The following is a 20,828-nucleotide window of genomic DNA, read 5'->3' as shown; positions in this document are numbered from 1 at the left end:
AGTTACGAAAGGGTTGAATATATATATATATACCTAAGAGTTATAGTGATCTTCTTTTCTCTAAGTTGCTTCGACCATCATAGACTTTTGTCATGACCGGAAGGAACCCTCCTTTTCAAAGATCGGAGACGAAATTATTCTGCGGTGGCGATGGTAGACATGTCACAGTGACAATGAAAAGCGACCGAGAAAAATCTCCAACAAGTCGCATGATATCATAGCTTATGTCGATCGTTGCGACGGATTACAACTGCAGCACGAAAGAGACGTGTAACCTCTCTCGACATGAAGAATCAAGAAGTTAGCAGCTTTTGAAGTTTTATCGTAGGTCAACATATTCGATGAATCGTATGTGACTTGTGTCCCGTTGTGATTTAGGTTTTCTTCAGTCATTAATTGAAGTCTTAGCTGCTGATCTCCGATTGGATATCCAAGAAGACGACGTAGTGATTTGTTTGTAAAGATGGAGGATCGACGTGGTGGTGACTTCTTCGATCGGGGCCAAGTACATTGTACCGGTTCGATCTCAAGTACAGTGGTAACACGCACGTCCACGATTCCTCGAACCTGGACGCACGCGTCACGCGCAGCCCTTTTCGTCCGGCTCGACGGCCCTCCGCCGCTGCATTCACCGCATCGGGCCCTGAATCCGGTGCATTCACCGAATCGTTCCTTGAATCTGGCCCGATTAGTCGCGTGGTTTTCCAGCGAGATTCTGCTTTCCAGCCCTTGTTTATTATTGCTTCCACCGTCAGTTGTTGTCGTCTCGATTCCGAGCACAAGGTTTCCTCTACCCATCCATCAGATTTACCTCGAGAAGAACACCAAACATTTACTTCGAGTCGAGCCAACTGCCCTCCGTGGGAGCATTGACTTACGGTTCGTCATGCCTGGTTCATGACTGATAGAATGCCAAGGTCGCCCCGCACATCATTGTCGAAAGCTACAGTGAACGACCGGCCATACCTGGACTCTATCATCAGCTTCGCCGAGAGAGGGACTGATCGAACATTTGTGCATGCTTAAACTGGAATGCGGCAGGCAGCCCAGGGAGTCAGATTAAGCAGCATTAGAGTGCTAACGTAAGACGCTGCTTGTGATGCATGATCGGTAAGTCTCAGTCACATCGATGGACAGAAAAAAGATAGAACAGGGTGGATCGTTGTCTCATTCAGGCATTTCATCATCTAATCGCCAGCTATGTATTCTTCAGCAGGAAGGACTCCGGGGCCTTCCATGGACCACACACATCGGATCGAAGATTTTAAGGATGCCGCTCGCTGCTCCCGCTCTCGTCATCTTCCGATGCCCTGCCGCGTGGCTCGCAATCTGCTTCAGCACCGATTCCCATCGGTTTCACTCATCCTCGGTGCTAATCATCTTTTATGCACATTTAATTTATTATATTATCCTTCGTAAAGCCGTGCAATATTAATATACGATATTATTGTGGTCGGCGGAGCGGGCGGGAGTCAGTGCCCTTTGCCGATGGATAATCCGATGGTAAGGGAGAGCATGTCGGATTCGATCCGTAACGTGGCATACGTAGATGTCAGGGACCCACAGGTTGGTCCCACGACAGGCGCGTCGCCGCTACAATCCCATGCGGTACCCGCCGGTATGCAAGACAAAGCGCAGCTGTTGATCGCGGAAGAATACAATCCGAGGGGACCGATTACTGCTTCGACGAACCATAGATTATTACTACTCATATTTTTCTTGCTGTTAATCTCAGCTCCTCTATCTCCATCTAAATATTCTCGCCTCCTTTTAAGCGGAGAGACTGCTACAAGCCCTCAACGAACGCACAAGACCCAGACATTTCTCACTTGATTTTAGGGCTGACACTTTCCGGTGAAGACCGCATCGGCCGTCGCGCTACATGGACGGCTCGGCCGCCCCGACGATCTCCCCGCCTCCAGGTACCCCCAGGCTCCCCTGATCCGCAGGTGAGGTGTCGCGTCGCCCGTTCCTTGTTCGGCTTCTTTACAAGAAGAAGAGGGAGGGAGCTTCGGGGTTCTCTTGTGGTTCGTTGTTTCTTCAGCACTGAGATCGGAGGAAGAGGAACTTGATCCGCTGGAATCGATGGAGTCTTCAGCTTGTGGCTTTTCGTCGCGGATCTGGTGATTGAGGTGGTTTCTTGGTTGGGTTTTGTAGGTTGGGTGGGGGCGATGGCGCACCGGAGCTTGAGCAGGGTGATGAGTTTCGGGATATCGGACTCGGCGTTGGAGTTCGTGCTGGGGTACGTGGATGATCCCCGGGACCGGGAGGCCGTCTCGCTCGTGTGCAAGAAGTGGTACCAGATCGACGCCCTCTCGCGGAAGCACGTCACCATCGCCATCTGCTACTCCACTAGCCCTGACCGGCTGCGGCGGAGATTCCCCAACCTCGAGTCCCTCAAGCTCAAGGGCAAGCCCCGTGCCGCCATGTTCAACCTCATACCCGAGGACTGGGGCGGCTACGCGGGCCCCTGGGTCAGGGAGATCGCCGAGGCTTTCAAATGCCTCAAGTCGCTGCACTTCCGGCGGATGATCGTCAAGGACGAGGATATCACCGTGCTGGTCAAGGCCAGAGGTCATATGCTCGAGTCGCTCAAGCTCGACAAGTGCTCTGGGTTTTCCACAGATGCCCTCCTCCTCGTTGCGCGTTCCTGCAGGTACATCTTTTTGGTCGACTGAAATTTTAGTTTACTTCCGTCTGTTTATTGTCCTAAAAAGTTTGCCCTGATAGAAGTACATGACGCTTGAGCACATTTTATCTGAATCTTGTTTTCGTCGTGCTTGCCAGCCTGCAACACTTGTGACCTTCCGCCCTGTGGAGTGGAAGGTCATGTTTGCAGCAACCTATTTCCTTGAAAATTGGAATTCGGAATGAAATTTTGATACGGTTGAGTGGAATGCGTTAAGTTCTAGCAAAAAACCAGTTAGTTTCTTTTCTCGATCTTGGTTGTCTTGAGAATCAAGAGCTTGAAGAGCTAGTATATGAATTTTGTATGCTAATATGATGCTCTTATTCTCCAATTCCTCTTCTTTTTCTGATGCTGATTCCTAGATGAGTACCTATACATGTGTTTGTCATCAAAATTCTTTTCTGGAACTTATGGACTTTTTCTTCACATTGGATGCAAGGTAAGATTCATGGAAGAAAGAACCAAACTTGTAGACCCCATAAATTTGACGGTAGTAATTTGCATTATTCTCGGAGGTTTAAATTTATTAAGTCTATGAAGCCCCAGAGTATTCATAAACTGGATTTAGTAGTAAGATCCAACTGCTGTGAGTTTGAAGTAGTTGTCAAATGTGAATGTACTTTCTTCCAGAGAAAAGTGGGTGTGACTACTCTGGAACATATATTTGACATATCAAATCATGTACCTTGACATGATTCTGATGTTCTATATCCATTGCACTAGCACATGCAGCTTCATCTTTTTTGTAAGGAACTTGGCATTAATTCCATGATGTGATTGCCATGTTTCCTTTAAGATACTAAGATTATGTGTCAAAGCACCTTCAGGCAGATAAAATTCCCTAATTTATGCTTTAAACTTGGAAGAATTTGTTCTGTCCATTATTGGAAGATTGCTATTTATCTTCTCTTGGATAATAATTCTCAGAGCAGCAATTATTTATGACAAACAGCAGTTAATTAACACTTTGGTTATATGTTCCCTGTAACATCTAAAGTTTCAAAACTTTAATCCTTGCATAATTATGTTACAGAATTTATAGTCTTGTGTGATAGCACAGGCAAGAATCTCTGGTTCATAGGCCAAGTTCAAGTAGATTTAAGGATGAGTGTTATCTTGGATATGCTCAACCATGCTGTACATCTGTATCTTGTGTTTATTTCTTTATTATTTTACACTAAACCTCCTCCAGCTCCAAGCTGTTTGTTGTAAATCATGAAAATACAAGTGCAAACATGTTTTCCACTAAGTTATAAGAATGGACCTGATTCTTTAGTCAATTTGTCGCATAATATCTTGAGAAAATTGCTATCTGCTATTACTTATGATCTTTTTGTTTAGTCAGTGTTATAGTTTTTTGTTCATTCTTTTCTTGGTGGGGGTGGGGTTGTTTGTTGGGTAGCGGGAAAAATAGCAGACACTAAACAGGAGTAGTAGTCATTGATGAGATTCAACTCTTCAGTGAAATAATATAATATATTTTGGATCATTAAATGGTAATTAAATGTAACTTGAATTGAGATTAATACACCTTTTGTATTGTTATAGGATCTATTTTGCCAGTAGAAGCTGTTATCTTCTGTTAATTCCCGTTGTAACTTGTAACAAAAGTTTGTAATAATTTGTAGTGCTGATATCTATTCCATCAAGAAGGATTTGGTGGGATTGTTAACTTCCCTTTATAGCTATCATTTATAATGGTTTTGATAGTGTCCATTATTATATGCACTTTAGTGGATTGGTAAAACATTATTTGCAAAGATATCGGTAAGTATAGGTTGGAAATGTTCAAGGAAAGCCGTTCAAGGAAATTTGAGATGGTTCTTCAAACTTGAGGTGCCATAAATGTGCAGAAACACAAGGAAATAATTGATATCCCCTTAAAATTTTTTAGAGCTTCTGGATAATTCTTCCAAATATTTCTTTATATTTTCATGCGTAGCATTCACTTTGGTGCCTTGGTCACACCTTACTATAGGCACTTGGCTGTCTCTTGCTGCCTGTGTGCCGATTACACTGTTTTAAGCCGATCCCCAAAAAAATCAAATTAGGCCAGATATCAACAAAAAGATTACTTGTTTCCACATGAAAATACCTCTTAATAGTCATATCTCTCCTTTTTGGCCCAGTTTTGTGTCCCTTTTTCTCGAAACCTTTTACTTCCTGTACATCCTGGTCTCATGACACAAAAAATATTTGCCTCCAGATTTATTTTGATTGTTCCTCCGGATTATTTCTTTAGTTCTCTTTTCTAATTTAGAACCCTTGCAACTTCTTTATTACAAATATCATCTTTCTTATGTCCTCAAGTTTGTGTTTGTTAGTCCCAATAAAACAATCTTTGATGCATTCGGTTGAGTTCTGCTTTGAGGTTCAATGTTCTTCTTGATTTTCCTAGCCAAGACTGAGCTTTTAAGGGTATCTTCAGTATCCAACTTATTCTATCTGAAGTTCCAAAAGTGCTAATTAAATGTTGAAGTACATAACTCTATGCATTAAATATCTTTTGGTTAAATGGGCAGCTTCATTGATGATAGGCACACAAGCCATGTGCAGTTTATGTTCCAGGAAATGAAGGTAGGTTCTATGAATATTGTAGCTGTCTCACATGTTTATTCTACATGCTACGGTTTCATAGCCAATTAAATATTTGTGTAAATAACCCCTAACCTTACACATAATGACAATTTGGGATATCGTAAATGACTGCATCAGCTTTTATTCACTTTTTAACATCTTGCGATTTTTAAGCAATTTATTGCCTTATTTCTTGACATTATGGTAGAGATACCACCATGTTTGCCATATGAATCAGTTTTTGTGCAAAGGACACTGATCATATTTCTTGTGGTGTTGATGCAACCCAAAGCTACTTAGATCAACCGTGAAAGTATATTTTTAGTAACAATTGGATGTTAAATTGAGTTTGGTTAGATCAGTTGTTGAGATGCAGTATAGTTAGAGGAATAGAGTCTATTTGGATTATCTTTGATCGATTTTATGAGCCATAACCTAATTATTTGGTGTCCTGTAAAAGGGTTTGTCTTGAAATTTAAGCTCTAGATTGTTGTGGCTGGTTTTCTTTCGACTATATTCAGTCAGTGTTATTCATTATTTTTACTGGAATGAGTTAGGAAAAAATTTCATCGTTGAACCTGAACTTTACTCTCTCGTCTATCCCTATCCCATCACTTCCAATTTTACAAACCATTACCCACTGAGTTATTTACATATGACTAAGTGACATTTAAAGCATCTTAAATCCATAGGTTCTTGCAAGATCAAAGCCTGTGAAGAACAAAAATCGACATGAAAAGGATGAAAAAAGAAATTAGTTTAATGAGTCCTTCATGTCAACAACAATAGTAGATACCAAATTGAATGATGCAATAGAGATTGTAAGATAGAATGATCCCTGACTTGATTCACTTCTCAAATTCAGGCGCCAACTATTTCCATCTCCATCCTTATGAATCTTGCCTAAGTTGCCATGGAGAGAAGGGAGAGGCTGGAGATTTTATTTTTTTTCCTATGAAAGAACCATTTTGAGGGAAGAATCGACAAAAGAAGATTATCCTCTTTGGCTACCAAAAGGCACAAATCTGACCTCCGCATAGTCCTCAGCTTATCAACACAAACCCTAACTTCCACCATGTTAACCAAAATGACCTTATGATCTAATCAAAATCCAACCAAAATGGACATACCATGCAAGGATAACTTTATGAAGGAAGAAATAATGAGGGCAAAGTATAAATGCATGTATGTGTACATTTTTTTCACATATATACATTGCCATTGTATGTTGTGTCGGCAAATTCAGTATGCGTGTGTGTGTGTGCACACACACACATATATATACTGTATGTTTATTTATCAGCCATTTTACGATAAGTTCCAATTGAATCAACACCATTGAACCAGATAATCTAGCTCTGTTTCTAAGCAGTACTTGCTGCAAAATCATCATTCACAAGCGGATCTTTAGGCATCTTTCATGATCAACATTTAGTTGATCAGATTGATCTGCAAGTACCTGCATACTTTTGCATTTTTATTTCTTTAGTGCTAATGACCTTCTGAAAACATATTGTTCCGATATAACTGATTATTTATTGCTGTGTCCTCCATCATCTGACGATTCAACTGATTTGGTTTACTAATATGTATATGCAGATGTCTTAGAACACTGCTTTTGGAAGAAAGCTCAATTACTGAGAATAATGACAAATGGATTCATGAACTTGCTGTTAATAATTCTGTGCTCGAGACTTTGAATTTTTATATGACCGAACTTAGAGTTACACCACAGGATCTCGAGCTACTTGCTAAGAACTGCAGGTGCTTGGTTTCCTTAAAGATCAGTGAATGTGACATCTATGATTTAGTTGGTTTTTTCCACTTTGCAACGGCATTGGAAGAGTTTGGTGGGGGCTCATTCAATGATCAACTCGGAGAGGTCAATACGTATAAGAAGATCCAGTTTCCTCCCAGGCTGTGCTGCGTAGGTCTCATCTATATGGGGAAGAATGAAATGAGCATATTATTTCCATTTGCTGCAGCACTTAAGAAACTGGACTTGCAGTATACATTGCTCAGCACCGAGGATCATTGCCAGCTGATCCAACGTTGTCCAAATCTAGAAGTTCTCGAGGTAGCATACACCATAACTCATGCCATCACTTCATTTCGTAAGCCTTTGGTCTGATGAGGTTAAGCTAACTCTTTTTCCCTGATAGGTGAGGGACGTGATTGGAGATAGAGGATTGGAGGTGGTTGCTCAAACATGTAAGAAACTCCGAAGGCTCAGAATAGAGCGAGGGGACGACGAACAAGGTCTAGAGGATGAACAGGCTCGGGTTTCCCAAGTCGGTCTATCGACTCTAGCTCAGGGATGCCTTGAATTGGAATACCTGGCGGTATATGTCTCTGACATCACAAATGCAGCTCTAGAATGTCTTGGCACTTTCAGCAAAAACCTTTGTGATTTTCGTTTAGTTTTACTGGACAGAGAAGAGAGGATAACAGACTTGCCCCTTGACAATGGTGTCCGTGCTCTGCTGAGAGGTTGCACCAAGCTTAGGAGATTTGCTCTTTATCTGAGACCTGGAGGTCTCTCAGATGTTGGTCTTGGTTACATTGGCGAGTTAAGTAGCAATGTTCGGTGGATACTGATGGGTAATGTAGGGGAATCTGACCGTGGAATGATGCTGTTTTCACAAGGATGCCCACAGCTACAAAAGCTGGAACTGAGGAGCTGTTGTTTCAGCGAGCGTGCTTTAGCCATGGCAGCTTTGCAGCTACCTTCTTTGAGATACTTGTGGGTGCAGGGATACGTTGCATCTCCTACCGGGAGAGACCTTTTGGTCATGGCCCGTGATTTCTGGAACATAGAATTTATACCGCCGAAAGGGACCGAAGTCAGGACAGGAAACATAGAGAGTCAGGCTCAAATTCTTGCTTACTACTCCCTTGCTGGAAAACGAACAGACTGCTCGGAGTCAGTAATTCCTTTATATCCAGCCTGAAATCTACATGTGCTGCCTTTTGTTTAACTTTGCTGTTTCTTTTTGTCCTACTATATCGCCTACTACGGTGGTGGATGTGGTTCTGGCGATGAACATGTCTATATGTGTTGTCTGTATCAGTTTGATATTTCGAGCAGCCGGTACTCTAATAAGCTGTCTTCTCCTTTGTAAGCCGATAAATGAAAGTACTTTTGTGACTTTGATGCCTTGTGATTGGCTGAGGCTGAGTTCACTCTATTACTTGCTTGTTCAATTGCTGATATCTGCTGCAGTAGTTCTGCCTAATCTGTTGCTCATCGGTCGTCGAATGCAGATTCTGTTGCAAATCCTCTTCCAAATTGTCTGAAAGTTCTCTCATTGATGATTTTGCTGTGAGAATCACGAACGAACAATTTCTATGGAGTGATTTTACTATAATGATGAAGAGAAGCCTTTTGGGTTCCTTGCTAACTTTGGACCTCAGTTACCTTCCAAGATCTATCTATCCATCTCGATCATACAAGCAAGTATTTGAATGGAAACTTTTTGCCTTCAATTTTACCTTGAAGAGAGATAAGCAGCATCAGTGTAGCAAGTGATTGTATATAGGTTTTTCATTTAAATGTAGGTAGGCAGGTAGTGAAGTGTTCTATTGTGGCTAATTTCATGTCAGATGTGATCTACCAAGTTTCCCATTGACGAACTCTGTAGGAGCACAGACTGCTCCAAAGTGTTTTTCGAGTCCTATAAACAAATCGTGAAGGATTTTAATGTCCGAAGGTATTTTCTCGAGGAACAAATAAAAACCCTAGAAGATATTTTGCTGCTGCAGCACTCGAGGATTGACGATAACACTCGAAGCAGTGGAAGAACAATGATTGGAATTTGGTACGGCAACGTGGCATACGGGCAGGACTCATAACTATTGGTTACAGTGACCGGCAGGCATGACTTGTCGAGTGTTGGAGAGTCGAGATATCTATACAAATAATAAAAGTTCTCATCATATGATATCGTGGTAAGTAAGATGTAGAGATCAAAACGGCTGCATCCACGCGACAACGAACAGAACACATATCATAGTATACTGTTGATCAGTTCGTTCGTCGACGGCCCCTCTCTCCGTCGTACCGGTGCAGCGTCGTGCGGTTGCTAGCAGCAAAACAATATGCAAAAGGCAATAATGGAGTACGGAGGCAAGCCGGTCTTCCTGTAAACTAAACATGGCTAAACCCATAACAATAATTACACTGCAGTAACTTTGGAATCAGAATACTGTGGAAAAGACAAGTTGCTCAAAAGTATAAAACATCTCCACCTCACGCTTGTGGTCTCAATCCACCCGGTGGCACATCAAACTAGAATAAAGTGGCAGCTAGTGAGTGAGTGCCATCTCCTCTCCCTCTCCCTCTCCCTCTCCCTCTCCGCAACTTGCAACAAAAGCTTTGCACCACCCTCCCCAGCAATAGCACCTCTCTTCTTCCTGGGAAAGAGAGAAGCTGGATGGCCTCTCCTGTTGCCCTGCATCCTCTTGCCTTTTTTTTCATTTCGCTGTTTCTGAGGTCTGTATCATCACAAGTCACTTCCTCTCCCACCGCACGGCAGTAACGACAGTGGCTCACCTCCCACTACAGCCTCAACCTAATGCTGCATTCGATGAAACCCAATAGCTAAATCTCGGAGGAAAGATTCCAGGTCCTTGGGATTCTTCCGACCTACTTCACCACCACCGTAGGCTGCATAGTTTTAGTGCTGCTGGAGAGATGCTACCATCATGAACAGCTTATAAAATACATGATAGTGGGGACTGGTCCAGCCATGTCCTTTGAGCTTATTATTTCGGTCATTTTGTCCTCTTTCTTTTGTCATAGTCTGCTCCGACGATTTAGATACACCGAATGATGGATTTACACTCGAGCAAAGACAATTTGATATTAGCCACTGCGAACTACCAACTCAACACAATGGAATTGCAGATGGATTCGAAATGATGCTGACAAGAGAGACAGACAGAGAGAGAGAGAGAAGCGGCAGCTAAAATCACAGTCTCGAATACCTTCCGAATTCCTTGGAGTAGCACATGCGAAAGAAGCAATGCGCATAGCAATTTTGCAGCATTATGCGATTCAATTGACATGCCATAGTCGCTTATACGATGTGAAATGACAGAATGTACAACAAAAAAGTAACCACAATCTCCGTTCGACTTCTCCGAGCACCTCATCCGCGGGGGTGATGCTGGCTTGACCGCATCTGAAACAAGGAAGCATTGTCACAGACAACAGAGTCATGGAGAACGCCACCCCGCGCCGAACCATATGGTGTCACTCCGAACTGGTGTTGTTGCATGAAGCGGCTCACGTCTGCTTCCGTCGGTGGGTTGGAGTCGACGATGACGGAGAAGGGGCTCGACTGGGCGGAGAGATTAGATAGCTGAGAGGGGGAGAGGGGTTTGACATCCGGCAGATTGGCGGTGGTGATGTCGTGAATGCTGGACCGCCTCTTGTCTTTGCCGCCGGAGTTGAGCCTGATGAAGTACTTCTGGGCATGGCTGGCCACTTGGGTGGGTGTTCTGGTCGTCACGAAGTTACGGGAGATGTTTCTCCAGTCCCCCTTGCCGTACTTCCTGAGGCCGAGCAAGAAGAGCCTGCAACGAGCAGAGGACATGGATGATGTGCAGAGGAAGAAGATGGCATATGACATCTAATTCGAAACACACCTGTGCTCTTCTTCGGTCCAAGGGACTCCCTTCTTCCTCTCGTGATCGGGTGCCCTCAACCCGCACCTCTTGCCGCTGATGCAGTAGGGCTGCTGCCTGGAGCCGTCGAGGCCATGACTGTGCTCCCAGTCCAAGGTGAAGGAAGAAGAGCTGTAGGCGTAGCCGGGGCAGGGGATCCGCCCGGCTTCGATCTCCCTCACGTCGTCCAGGAGGTGGCGGTAATGCCTCTTCACGTCCGCCACCGTCTTGCCCGGGATGCACGCGGCCACCTTCTCCCAGCGGTCCGGGGTGTCCCCGTCGAACTTGGCCAGCGCGTCCTCGAAGTGCTTGTTCTCTTCCTGCGTCCAACTCCCGTTCCCACACCTCTTCTGGCCGAGGACCCAATCTGAGCTGGAGTAGCTCGTCGCCGTCGCCGTCGCCGTTGCCGTCGCTTCCATCCGCGATCCCGTCATCATGGGCTCACAATTCGAAACTGGTATCTTGCAACACAAATCCAGGGGGAGAAGGAGAAGAAGAACAACACTCGGATTCATGGATCAGCAAAGAGGCCCATTAAATCTGGCGCCGAACCAAATGGTCTTGGAGAATCCTGACTTGGAAGCCAGAGGGAGCTACGACTCGTTCGAGGATCTCAGAACCCTACGAACGCTGCCCACCGATCGAAACCGAGAAGAGGAAGGGAGGGAAGAACTGAATTCGAAGAAAAGAAGCAGATTGAGAAGCAAAGGCGAGACCTTTTCTTCTCTCCTCGCCTTTGGCTGTGAATGGATGAAGAAAACAATAAATTACAGGCGAGGAAAAGGGAATAAAGAGAGAGAGAGAGAGAGAGAGAGAGAAAGGGGGAAGGAGGAGGTGGAGCCTGTGGTCACTCCAACAAACCAAAAGCCTTTCATGCCTTTGTTATTTATAATGGAAACAAAACCTCGGGAACCAAAAAGCATAAAAAAATCTTTCGAATTAGATTTGCTTGATTTGGAAGATAATTAGCCGATTTGTCTGTAAAAGTTTTCTTTTTCAAGATAACGTCTCCTGTGTTTGTTTTTTTTTTTTGGTTAGACGATATTTTATATTTTTTTTAATCTCATAAATATTATTTTTCTTCGCGTTTGTTATCTTCGTCTTTGCTCCTACCATGGGGTCTTATCATCTTTGTGCATTGTCTTCCTTATCGTTGTATTCATCGTCTCCGCTCCTTTTATGCTCGTCGTGCTCGTCACTTTTATTTTTCTAGACAAAGGTGGAGACGTAGGGGTATAGACGATAATAAATGTAAAGGCAAAATAAAAGAAAAGAATGATATTTATGAGATTGAGAAATTATGAGAGTATTATTTGAGAAAATGAAAACATAAGATACTACTTAGAAAAAAATAAAAACAGTTTTTTTTCAAGAAAATCAGCCTCTTTATAATTTATTTCTTTTTATTGAATGATTTTTTTTAAAAAAAAGCCATAAAATCATGATTAGTTTTTTATATTTTAATTATAGAGTCATTTCCTTTGTAATATATAATTAGTTTCTCATTGGAATCTAACTATGTTAGTTTTTCAATCAAAATGGTATAATGTTAGATATTATAGAGTTCTTTAATATTGTGATAACTTGATTATTTTGTAAAAATAATAATAATTCTTAAAAAATGATTTGAAAAAAAATCACAAATCTGTAATTTTTCTTGAAAAGTTGTTCGCTCCTCCTCACATATTTATTCTTAGAAAAAAAAAATATGTTTTATCCCTTATAAATTCCATATAGAATACTAATATTATTTTTTATTAATAGTCAATAAATGAGATTAACCACAAGAATACCTAAATACAAATTTTTGTATAAATTGGACTTAAAATAATAAATATAAAATAAGAGGAATGAGAAATTTTGACTTTTTTTTAAATAATTTATAAAAATATTAATCTTCCTTTCAAAATGTCTTTTTCCCTGCATGCATGTCCCCCACTTGGCATTTCATCTCAATAATAGAAATTGCATGAACACCATAAACGAAAAAGAATGATTAATATGAAAATATAAGAAGATATTTATGTGACTTTAATTATAATAACTTGATGAGTTCGATTGGACTATAATGTGAGTTACTATCCATTCATTCTCAATAAAGAATTTGGAGTTCATGTCGAATTCGAACTGATCATAAATGTTATTTTTGACTTCACGTCGTTCCCCCAATGATTAAACAGACTTTCCGGACACCGAAAAGAAGACTTACGAGAGTATATGAGAGCTGTCATCATTTATGATCAGTTGAGTCCCAAAGATTCTGAGCTTTTAGTCGTGCCGAAGCTTTGAGCACGATGAGGCCTAATTATATATAATTGGGATTCCTTTTGTCGATTAATTATGATTAGAAAATTTTGTTTATTAGGGCCGTGCACTTTATGTTCGAGTGGTGGAGACAAAGATGACAAATTAGACGTGAATGCATTTCTATTAGGGAGGGATCGTATTTTCAAATCAAGTCAGCAATGTGTTGATTCGATTTGGTACGATTCGTAGGTTCATAAGGAATTGTCTGTTTTAAACGATGAACGTATTCGTACGATTTTATCTTTTTGAAACATGTGAACGAATCCTTGGTTCACGTACTCCTCAATCAATACGGGACTAAATGATCTTATCACAAATGAAATATTACATCAATTATTATTTTCGCTGCTGAGTATAGTACGTAGTCATCATTAGGGATAAACATTTCAGACGATAGCGAGACATGCATGTGTGCCTTTCTTTCCTTCTTCCCTCCTCCTGTATCAGCTTAACGAAGAGGGCGGCAGGCAGGCAGGCATACAAACAAACAGTTGGTGCCCCATCCATTATTTCGTTGTCTACGTTGCCGTGGGCCTCACCGTGATGGCAGCGACAGCCAACAACACACAGAAGGCTTAATCATGGCACGCCACGGCGGAATCCAGAGCGCAGAGAGACGGTCCTGGAGCTCGCGCCGCTCGCATGCTCTCCGGTACTCGCGTTCGCACGAAATTTGTGGGCACATGCCCGCACTTCCCACGCCAATGATCGTAAAGTCATCACGCCTCCACCAACACAGCACCGCGGGGGGTGCCGCCATTACCGTCTGTCTCCTCTCCGCGCTCGCCGATGCCCGTGTAACGGGGGGTGTGAAGTATAAAGTATGGTCTTGTGCTTCCCTTAAGATGGGAGTCAGTACGCTGCACCTGATACGGACGGGGGTGGAGAATGATTCCCCGGTGAGAGAAGTGGTGGAGTGGAGATGAGTTTGGAGCTATCTTGGCGAAGAGATTCCACCCCACCAGTGCTGATATTTATATGGTGGGAAGGAGGAGTATCTACTACTCCCATTATTAGGTTGGGGACCGGATTCTGGGATCATCGGGTCCGTATCAGCTCTCCACTCCGGAAGGCATGCGAGGGAGGAGGAGGGGCACCTTTCGAAGGTGAGCTCCGAGGCACAGAGTGTGCGTGCTTCGACGAAAAGGTTGGTGGACTTTTTGGTGCGCACCAAATGGCCTTTTGGAGGAGGAGCACCCATCCGCGACACTGCTCTTTGCTTCTTCCTGTCGACAATGGCTGTCCCATTGATGGACACCGTGACTCGAGCTCGGCCATCCATGTCCCACCCTGGTGGTACCACTGTCTTTACATTTTACAGTATTTTATTTTTTCGATTTTTTTTTATTTTTATTTTATTTTTCATAAGTTAGTTAATAAGATAAAATCGGAATTTTTTTTAATTTAAATTATTATTTATATGTCCACATCAATTGTTCAAGTATATAGTATATCTTAAAAGTGTTTTTTTTTATTTGGTTTTGATTTTGATTAGTAATATGTTGTTATTATTATTTGAGAAAGGATCTCACTTACGTGTGATGATATTAAAGTCATAAGGGTGATAATCTGTATTTGAATATTTCTTTCGTAAAAAAAATAATCTTTTTTTACTATGAATTATAATAGTAGGGTTAGTGGGTTTGATACTAAATTTCTCGATTAGTCTAACAATAATATCTGAACGACTTGTTTGAAGTTCTATATCATGAGAAAAAATCTATAAGATGTAGTTAGTGACAATATAACAATAACATCATACGCTACCGATAAAGATATCATGAAAAGATGAAGAACATTAAATGTAAAAGTTGAAATTGTGTTAAAGAGATTTATCTCTCGTGATCTCTTTGAGCACATTATTAGATACAAATCAATTTCAGATATTTAGATCATTTTTGATGTATTACTCGATAAAAAAAATATAACTCTGTTTCAATATTTAAAGAATGTTTTAGCAAATACTATCCAAGGTGATATCTTATTTTTTAAAATATTTTTAAAGATTAATTTTTTTTTGTTAAATAAGTTTTTTTTATGATGCATGAATAAAATATTATATTGTTTATGATCTTTGAAATTTTTTTTATGTTATATCTACTCAAGAATGAGTTCAACAACATTCTTAGTAGAGTTAAAAAATCTTCTTATTTCTTAGGAATATTTTTTTATTAAAATAATAATAATAATAATAATAAATATAAAGAGAAGAATGATAAGATTAACAACAAGCCAGTCTTTTTAAATAATAATATAAATTAAAAGAAAATCAAGTGTTTAAGTGTGTCAAGTTAGATTATATCAAAATAATTATCGTATTAAGATAAAAAAAAAAAAAAAAAAGATTGTTTCACCGATGAAGATTAGGGCGGTAAATATTTTATAGCTGAAATTGCTATAATTGAAGCCATAATATCCATCAACTTGGAGCACGATTGGATAGTTGATTAAGGATACAATTATTATCTCACTCATGATGATACTAAATTCATAATCTTTATCAATATGGAGATATTGACATAATTATCATGAAATAGATATTTCAAAATGGAAGTCTTGGGGAGGTTAATATTTTTCTTAGTCTAGAAATGATGAATATAAAATAAGATATTTTTAATTAGTTTTATAAGTCATTTTATGTGATCTCTAAAGAAGTCAAAGAAAATTTTAAAATATGTGACTACTAGATTGTTATATGAGAAGAGTATTTATGTTGAATTGCATTATTATGTAAATACAAGGAGATTTGGATAATCATAAATATACTTTTGGTTATGCCTTTTTATATATTTTTAATTATATCTTATGATATGCTATGAAGCAATTATGGAGCTTCTTCATTTATTGCTCAAGAATATATATTATGGTTAAGACGTTTCATCGGGACCATTTGCTATCAAGTTAACAAACCAACTATTTTAATTAAAGTATTTTAAAATTAGCTATAAATTTAATTTATCATGTGAGAACTAAACATATTAAAATTGAACATCATTTCAACTAAGAAAAAGTGCTTTAAGGAGTTGTTGAAGTAATAGATTAAGAACAAAGATAATATTACGGATATCTTTATAAAATATTTCTCCAAATGATCATTTAAATATCTTCAAAATAAGCCGAGACTTATATCTAAAAGTATACCTCAGGAAAAAGAGTTAAGATTTAAATTATTATGTTTTATAAGATTTTAAAATTCTTATCTTTTATCTTTTAAGTAAGTTAATTAGATATAATTTAAAAGATTAAGGTCACTTTGATTTGAATAATAATTCTACACCTATAAATAAATAAAATGATATTTACATATATAGATCAATCTATATCTCAAGTGTTAAGGTCTATAAAGCTCTAAGTCAAACAATAATTTAAGATCTTATAAATATTTTTTTTCCTAAAAGCTTAATATAACCTTATCATTTTTACTTTCATCTTGATATCTTTTTTTCTATTTGATTTGATCTTAGGCTAATAGTATCTGATTACTATTATTTAAGAAATAATTATGTTTACATGTAATCTCTCTCTTTCTTTCATTAGATGCTATTTTGGGATCTCTCTTTCTTTACATAGTGTTTTATCAAATGAGCTGACGGATCAAAGACTTCATCATCATCTTTAGATGGATAACACATTGATTTACACAAAGAAGTTTATTGTTCAATGAATCAAATAAGTACAATCCAAAAACAGAGGATCCATAGCACAAATCAGCACCATAAAAGGAGAAAGCAAAAAAAAACAAGGCCCGAGAAAACACTTTGTCTAGCCATCAAGAACATTGACGTTGTCATTGGGCTACCGCCTCTCAGCTTGTGCGGGAGAGATGGGCTGGCCGGTGCCTAACATGATGGAAGATCGTTTGGAGGCGGCAACAGCGACTGATTTGGTCCCTCGCCATCGTCCACGACGAATGCCATCTTTAGCCCCCACGTCGTGTGCACCTCAAAATGACAATGCAGGAACCAAACACCTTCATCACAGTAAAGCCTTTTGCTTTAGAATCATGCATGGAATCGACAATGCCACAGAGAGAGAGAGAGAGTAGGACACAGGCACCTGGATTATCCGCCCGGAATCTAATGGCAGTCCATCCACCAGAGGGAACGCCGATGGTGTTTCGCTCGATGGGGTCGACGAGGTTGAAGTTGGAGGGGGGTGATTTGAGGTCATAATTGCCGACACCTCTTCCGACCACGAAGAAGTTGTAGCCATGGAGATGAATGGGGTGGTTTTCTGGTCCTATGATCCCGGTGTCTTGGAGAACCAATTGCACCGATGCGTTGTAAGGGACACGGTAGAGCCTCGTCCCGCTCATCGTCTGCAAGTTCCGCGGGCCGCTACCTGTGTAGTTGAAAGCTATGGGCGGCTGCCCGGGGAAGTCATCGGTGAACACCCCGCTCGCGTTGAAGTAATGCGCCTGGAGGAGCGCCGTCGTCGGCATCACGAAGCTCACGTTGTTGATGTCCGCCACCACTCGGCTCCCGTTGGCGCAGGTCGCGCACGGGTTCACTCCCAGGCCCACGGTGAAGAGGAGAGAGTGATCCACGGTCGCCGGGACCTTGGCAGGATACTGCTGCGAGTTCAGGCTGCGGAGGGAGTCCGTGAAGCTGGACGCCACCGGGGTGGCGTTCTGGGGCGGAGGCTTGGTGGTGGTGACGGCGGAGGTGGAGACGCTGTTCGCGTATTGCACGGTGGCCGTGGCGGTCCTGTTGTCCACCGCGACCAGCGGCGAGTCCATGAAGGGGGAAGCGGTGACGATGTATCTGCCGGCGCCTTGACGGGCGGTGAGGAGCACGTTGGTGGTCTGGCCGGGAGTGAGAAGCAGGGTGTCGGTCGTGAAGGGCTTGGTGTAAGCGGCGTCCACCTCGACGACGGTGAGCTGATGGCCAGCGACCTTGAAGAAGAGGTCCTCGTTGAGTGCGGCGTTGATGATCCGGAGCAGGTACCTCTTGCCCTTGTCCACTTGCAACGTGAACCCATCTGCATGCATGCAAAGGTTAGCATCACAAACCGACATTAATGTCAGTCCACGCGAAGCAAGTGGATGAATCAGATGACACTACCCCGTGCTGAAGAAGAACAGCCGGAGAGAGGCCCTACGTGGCCATTAATGGTGTGAGCATCAGATACATTGGGGGCAAGACCCGAGTTCAGAGCTTCGTTTATCACGGCTTCAGTGTCGGATTTCCACCATTCAGCTGAGATGGAGTTCAAGCAGATCAATCGTTAGAAATCGCGATACTGCAGTATTCCAGGCACATCATGTGTTTGATGAATGAGCTCAGAGCTACTACCCAAGACCAGGACGACTTCTTTATGAGGGGCGGGGAAGGGATAGGGGACGTTGCGTTTGGGAAGGACGACAATGGCGCCATGAACCGTAGCTCTGAGCCATGAGATGTGGGCGTGCCACCACAGCGTGCCTCGCTGCCCTGTGAGGGTGAAGTTGTACACGTAGTTCTGGCCTGGCTGAATCGGGCACTGCGTGATGTACGCTGGTCCATCAGCCCAGCCGGTCCGCAGCTGCCGAACTCCATGCCTGCGTCCAAATTGGTGTTAGGGTCCTCTGGTTCAACCTTGTAGGATCTGTGTTAGGAGAAAAAGGTTGGGAAAGGGAAGGCCAATGTTACTCTTCATGGTCTACCATTGCAGGTTGCTTACGCTGGCTGCAATGCAGTTAAGCTCCGTGGTCTCTACGTGGGTTGGTTGGTGAACTAAGTGGGTGACAGTTGGAAGTAACATCGAGGATCGACGAGGATGGTGGAGACTGACTACTCACCAGTGGATGGTAACGTTGTAGTGGACGTGGTTGACGACCTTGACGAGCACGGTGTCGCCCTCTCTCGCGTACAGCGTTGGCCCCGGGAATTGCCCGTTCACGGTGGCGATGGACTTGGTGGAGCAGAGCCGTGTAAACTTCTTCTCCGCCACCTGCACACCCCAAAATATTATCCATGGACGACGAAGCTGTTGCATTATTACCTACTGGAAAAGTGTACAATGTTGCGTTGTCCGAGATACTCACATTGAACTTGTAGTGACGAGTAATTCCCTCTGTAAGCAACGGAAGTAGGAAAAACACTAGGATCAGAGCTCGCAATGAAGAAGAAGCTGCCATTCTTGCTTACCTCCTCCCTCTTTCTCTCACTCTCCCCCTCTCTTGGTGAGCTTGGACTTGCACGAATGGAGTGAGAAGGGAAACAGGAGCTTATAAGGAGACTGGAATTCTAGCTGCCAAGTCTTTGTTGATTCTAGGTAGAGGGAGGAACCTTGGCAAGCAAGGATTTGGTAGAATAACCACGGAATACACTTGCGTTACTTAAATCCCACATAAAGGTCACATATCTCTCTGTATCATATGTTTCTGGAACCCACATTGTATGAGTTGCAAGTCATTTTCCAGTAGATATGGAAGAACATTTAGCTTCTTGCTACACTTCGAAGAAAACCAAAGTGAGCGAAACAAAAACATATTTAGCTTCTTGCCAATGAGACCTCTGCATACTGCAATGTTGAGTAAGAACATAGGATTTGATTAGGTATACAAGTTTCAGAGAGACTTAATTGATGATGGGGAGAGACAACGTTGATTAGGTGATAATACATGAATTGTGATATGTGGATTGTTATTCATCGTCACATCATTGTTGTCAAATCGATAGGTCACCTTTATTTGACTGACACCTCGACCTCATTTCGATGCAGTGTCACGCTTACTAAGAGGCCAACTCGGCCTTGTGGAGTCATATTACACAAATAAAAAGATGACTTTGTCAACCATTAGCCCACATATTCCACATTCGGAGCTCTATGATTGTTCTTAAGGTGGGAAAGACATGTAATTGTTCTTGATTTTTAATTATGACTTCAGTATAATGGTCTCATACCATATTTTTAAAAGGCTAATTTAAGAATTGAGGAGGCTTTGTCAAACACAGAAAGAAGATCACGATTGAATCTCAATCAACCTTCACGTCAGATAATTCTAATTTCTAACTTAATATTAGTTATAAAAGCTTCAGGGTATGTTTGAGAACACACATTTGAAATATACAATGAGGGCCCAATCCATGTTTTAAATGTGAATTGGTGTTTGATAAATATTTTAGAAATGCTCAAATGTCGATGCTACCTTACGGTATAATTAGTATTTCACCATTCATGGGATGTTAATATAATTTTTAAAAATTTAAAATATCTTGTGATATTATCTAAAATTACAAGATTATCAAAATAATTTAGTGAGAAATTAACATGATTATATTTTTTATTCTATATTTGGGCTATATGAATTTTTTTATAAGATTGCATACGTTCATTTATTTATTTACTTACTAATTTAAATAAAACTATGTATTTAATTTTGAATAAATATTAAAAATATTAGAAGGTAAATTTATCATAAAAAAATTAATGAACTTTTGAAATATAATTTTATCAAACATTAATTACATCAATGCACATATAAAATGTAGTTTTTATTAGTTATTTATCAAACACTTAAAGTATTTTATAACTGTACGTTCACTCAAGCTTTTTTTTTTCAATTATAATTTAAAATGTAAATGTGTTCACAAATAAAATCCTG

At 41.2% G+C, this 20,828-nt stretch overlaps 3 protein-coding genes across 4 annotated transcripts; 1 reads left to right on the top strand and 2 right to left on the bottom strand.

Annotated features, from left to right (window-relative positions):
* Positions 1-1,655: 1,655 nt before the first annotated feature.
* LOC103990208 (coronatine-insensitive protein homolog 1b) lies at positions 1,656-8,414 on the top strand. 2 transcript variants are annotated; one of them, XM_009409284.3, is made up of 4 exons: positions 1,656-1,949; positions 2,158-2,656; positions 6,866-7,343; positions 7,429-8,414. In XM_009409284.3, the coding sequence occupies exons 2-4, from the start codon at positions 2,172-2,174 to the stop codon at positions 8,215-8,217; spliced, it is 1,752 nt and encodes a 583-aa protein (XP_009407559.1). In that variant the 5' UTR covers positions 1,656-1,949; positions 2,158-2,171; the 3' UTR covers positions 8,218-8,414. The 2 variants fall into 2 exon arrangements, with proteins under 2 accessions (XP_009407559.1, XP_009407558.2); XM_009409283.3 differs by having other exon boundaries at positions 1,717-1,922.
* Positions 8,415-10,231: 1,817 nt separating this feature from the next.
* Positions 10,232-11,773, bottom strand: LOC135639384 (transcription factor DIVARICATA-like). Its single transcript, XM_065153119.1, has 2 exons — positions 10,916-11,773; positions 10,232-10,843 (listed from the first exon to the last, which is right to left on the bottom strand). Exons 1-2 carry the CDS (start codon positions 11,446-11,448, stop codon positions 10,417-10,419), a joined length of 960 nt encoding a protein of 319 aa, XP_065009191.1. The 5' UTR covers positions 11,449-11,773; the 3' UTR covers positions 10,232-10,416.
* Positions 11,774-16,832: 5,059 nt separating this feature from the next.
* Positions 16,833-19,407, bottom strand: LOC103990211 (laccase-22). Its single transcript, XM_009409286.3, has 6 exons — positions 19,266-19,407; positions 19,020-19,171; positions 18,535-18,779; positions 18,304-18,438; positions 17,297-18,220; positions 16,833-17,210 (listed from the first exon to the last, which is right to left on the bottom strand). The coding sequence occupies exons 1-6, from the start codon at positions 19,356-19,358 to the stop codon at positions 17,080-17,082; spliced, it is 1,680 nt and encodes a 559-aa protein (XP_009407561.2). The 5' UTR covers positions 19,359-19,407; the 3' UTR covers positions 16,833-17,079.
* Positions 19,408-20,828: the final 1,421 nt, after the last annotated feature.

The sequence above is a fragment of the Musa acuminata genome, chromosome BXJ3-6 (assembly GCF_036884655.1).
Source record: "Musa acuminata AAA Group cultivar baxijiao chromosome BXJ3-6, Cavendish_Baxijiao_AAA, whole genome shotgun sequence".
Classification (NCBI taxonomy): Eukaryota; Viridiplantae; Streptophyta; class Magnoliopsida; order Zingiberales; family Musaceae; genus Musa; species Musa acuminata.
Note: the sequence above shows the minus strand (reverse complement) of the source record. Positions and strands in the feature narration are given on the sequence as shown.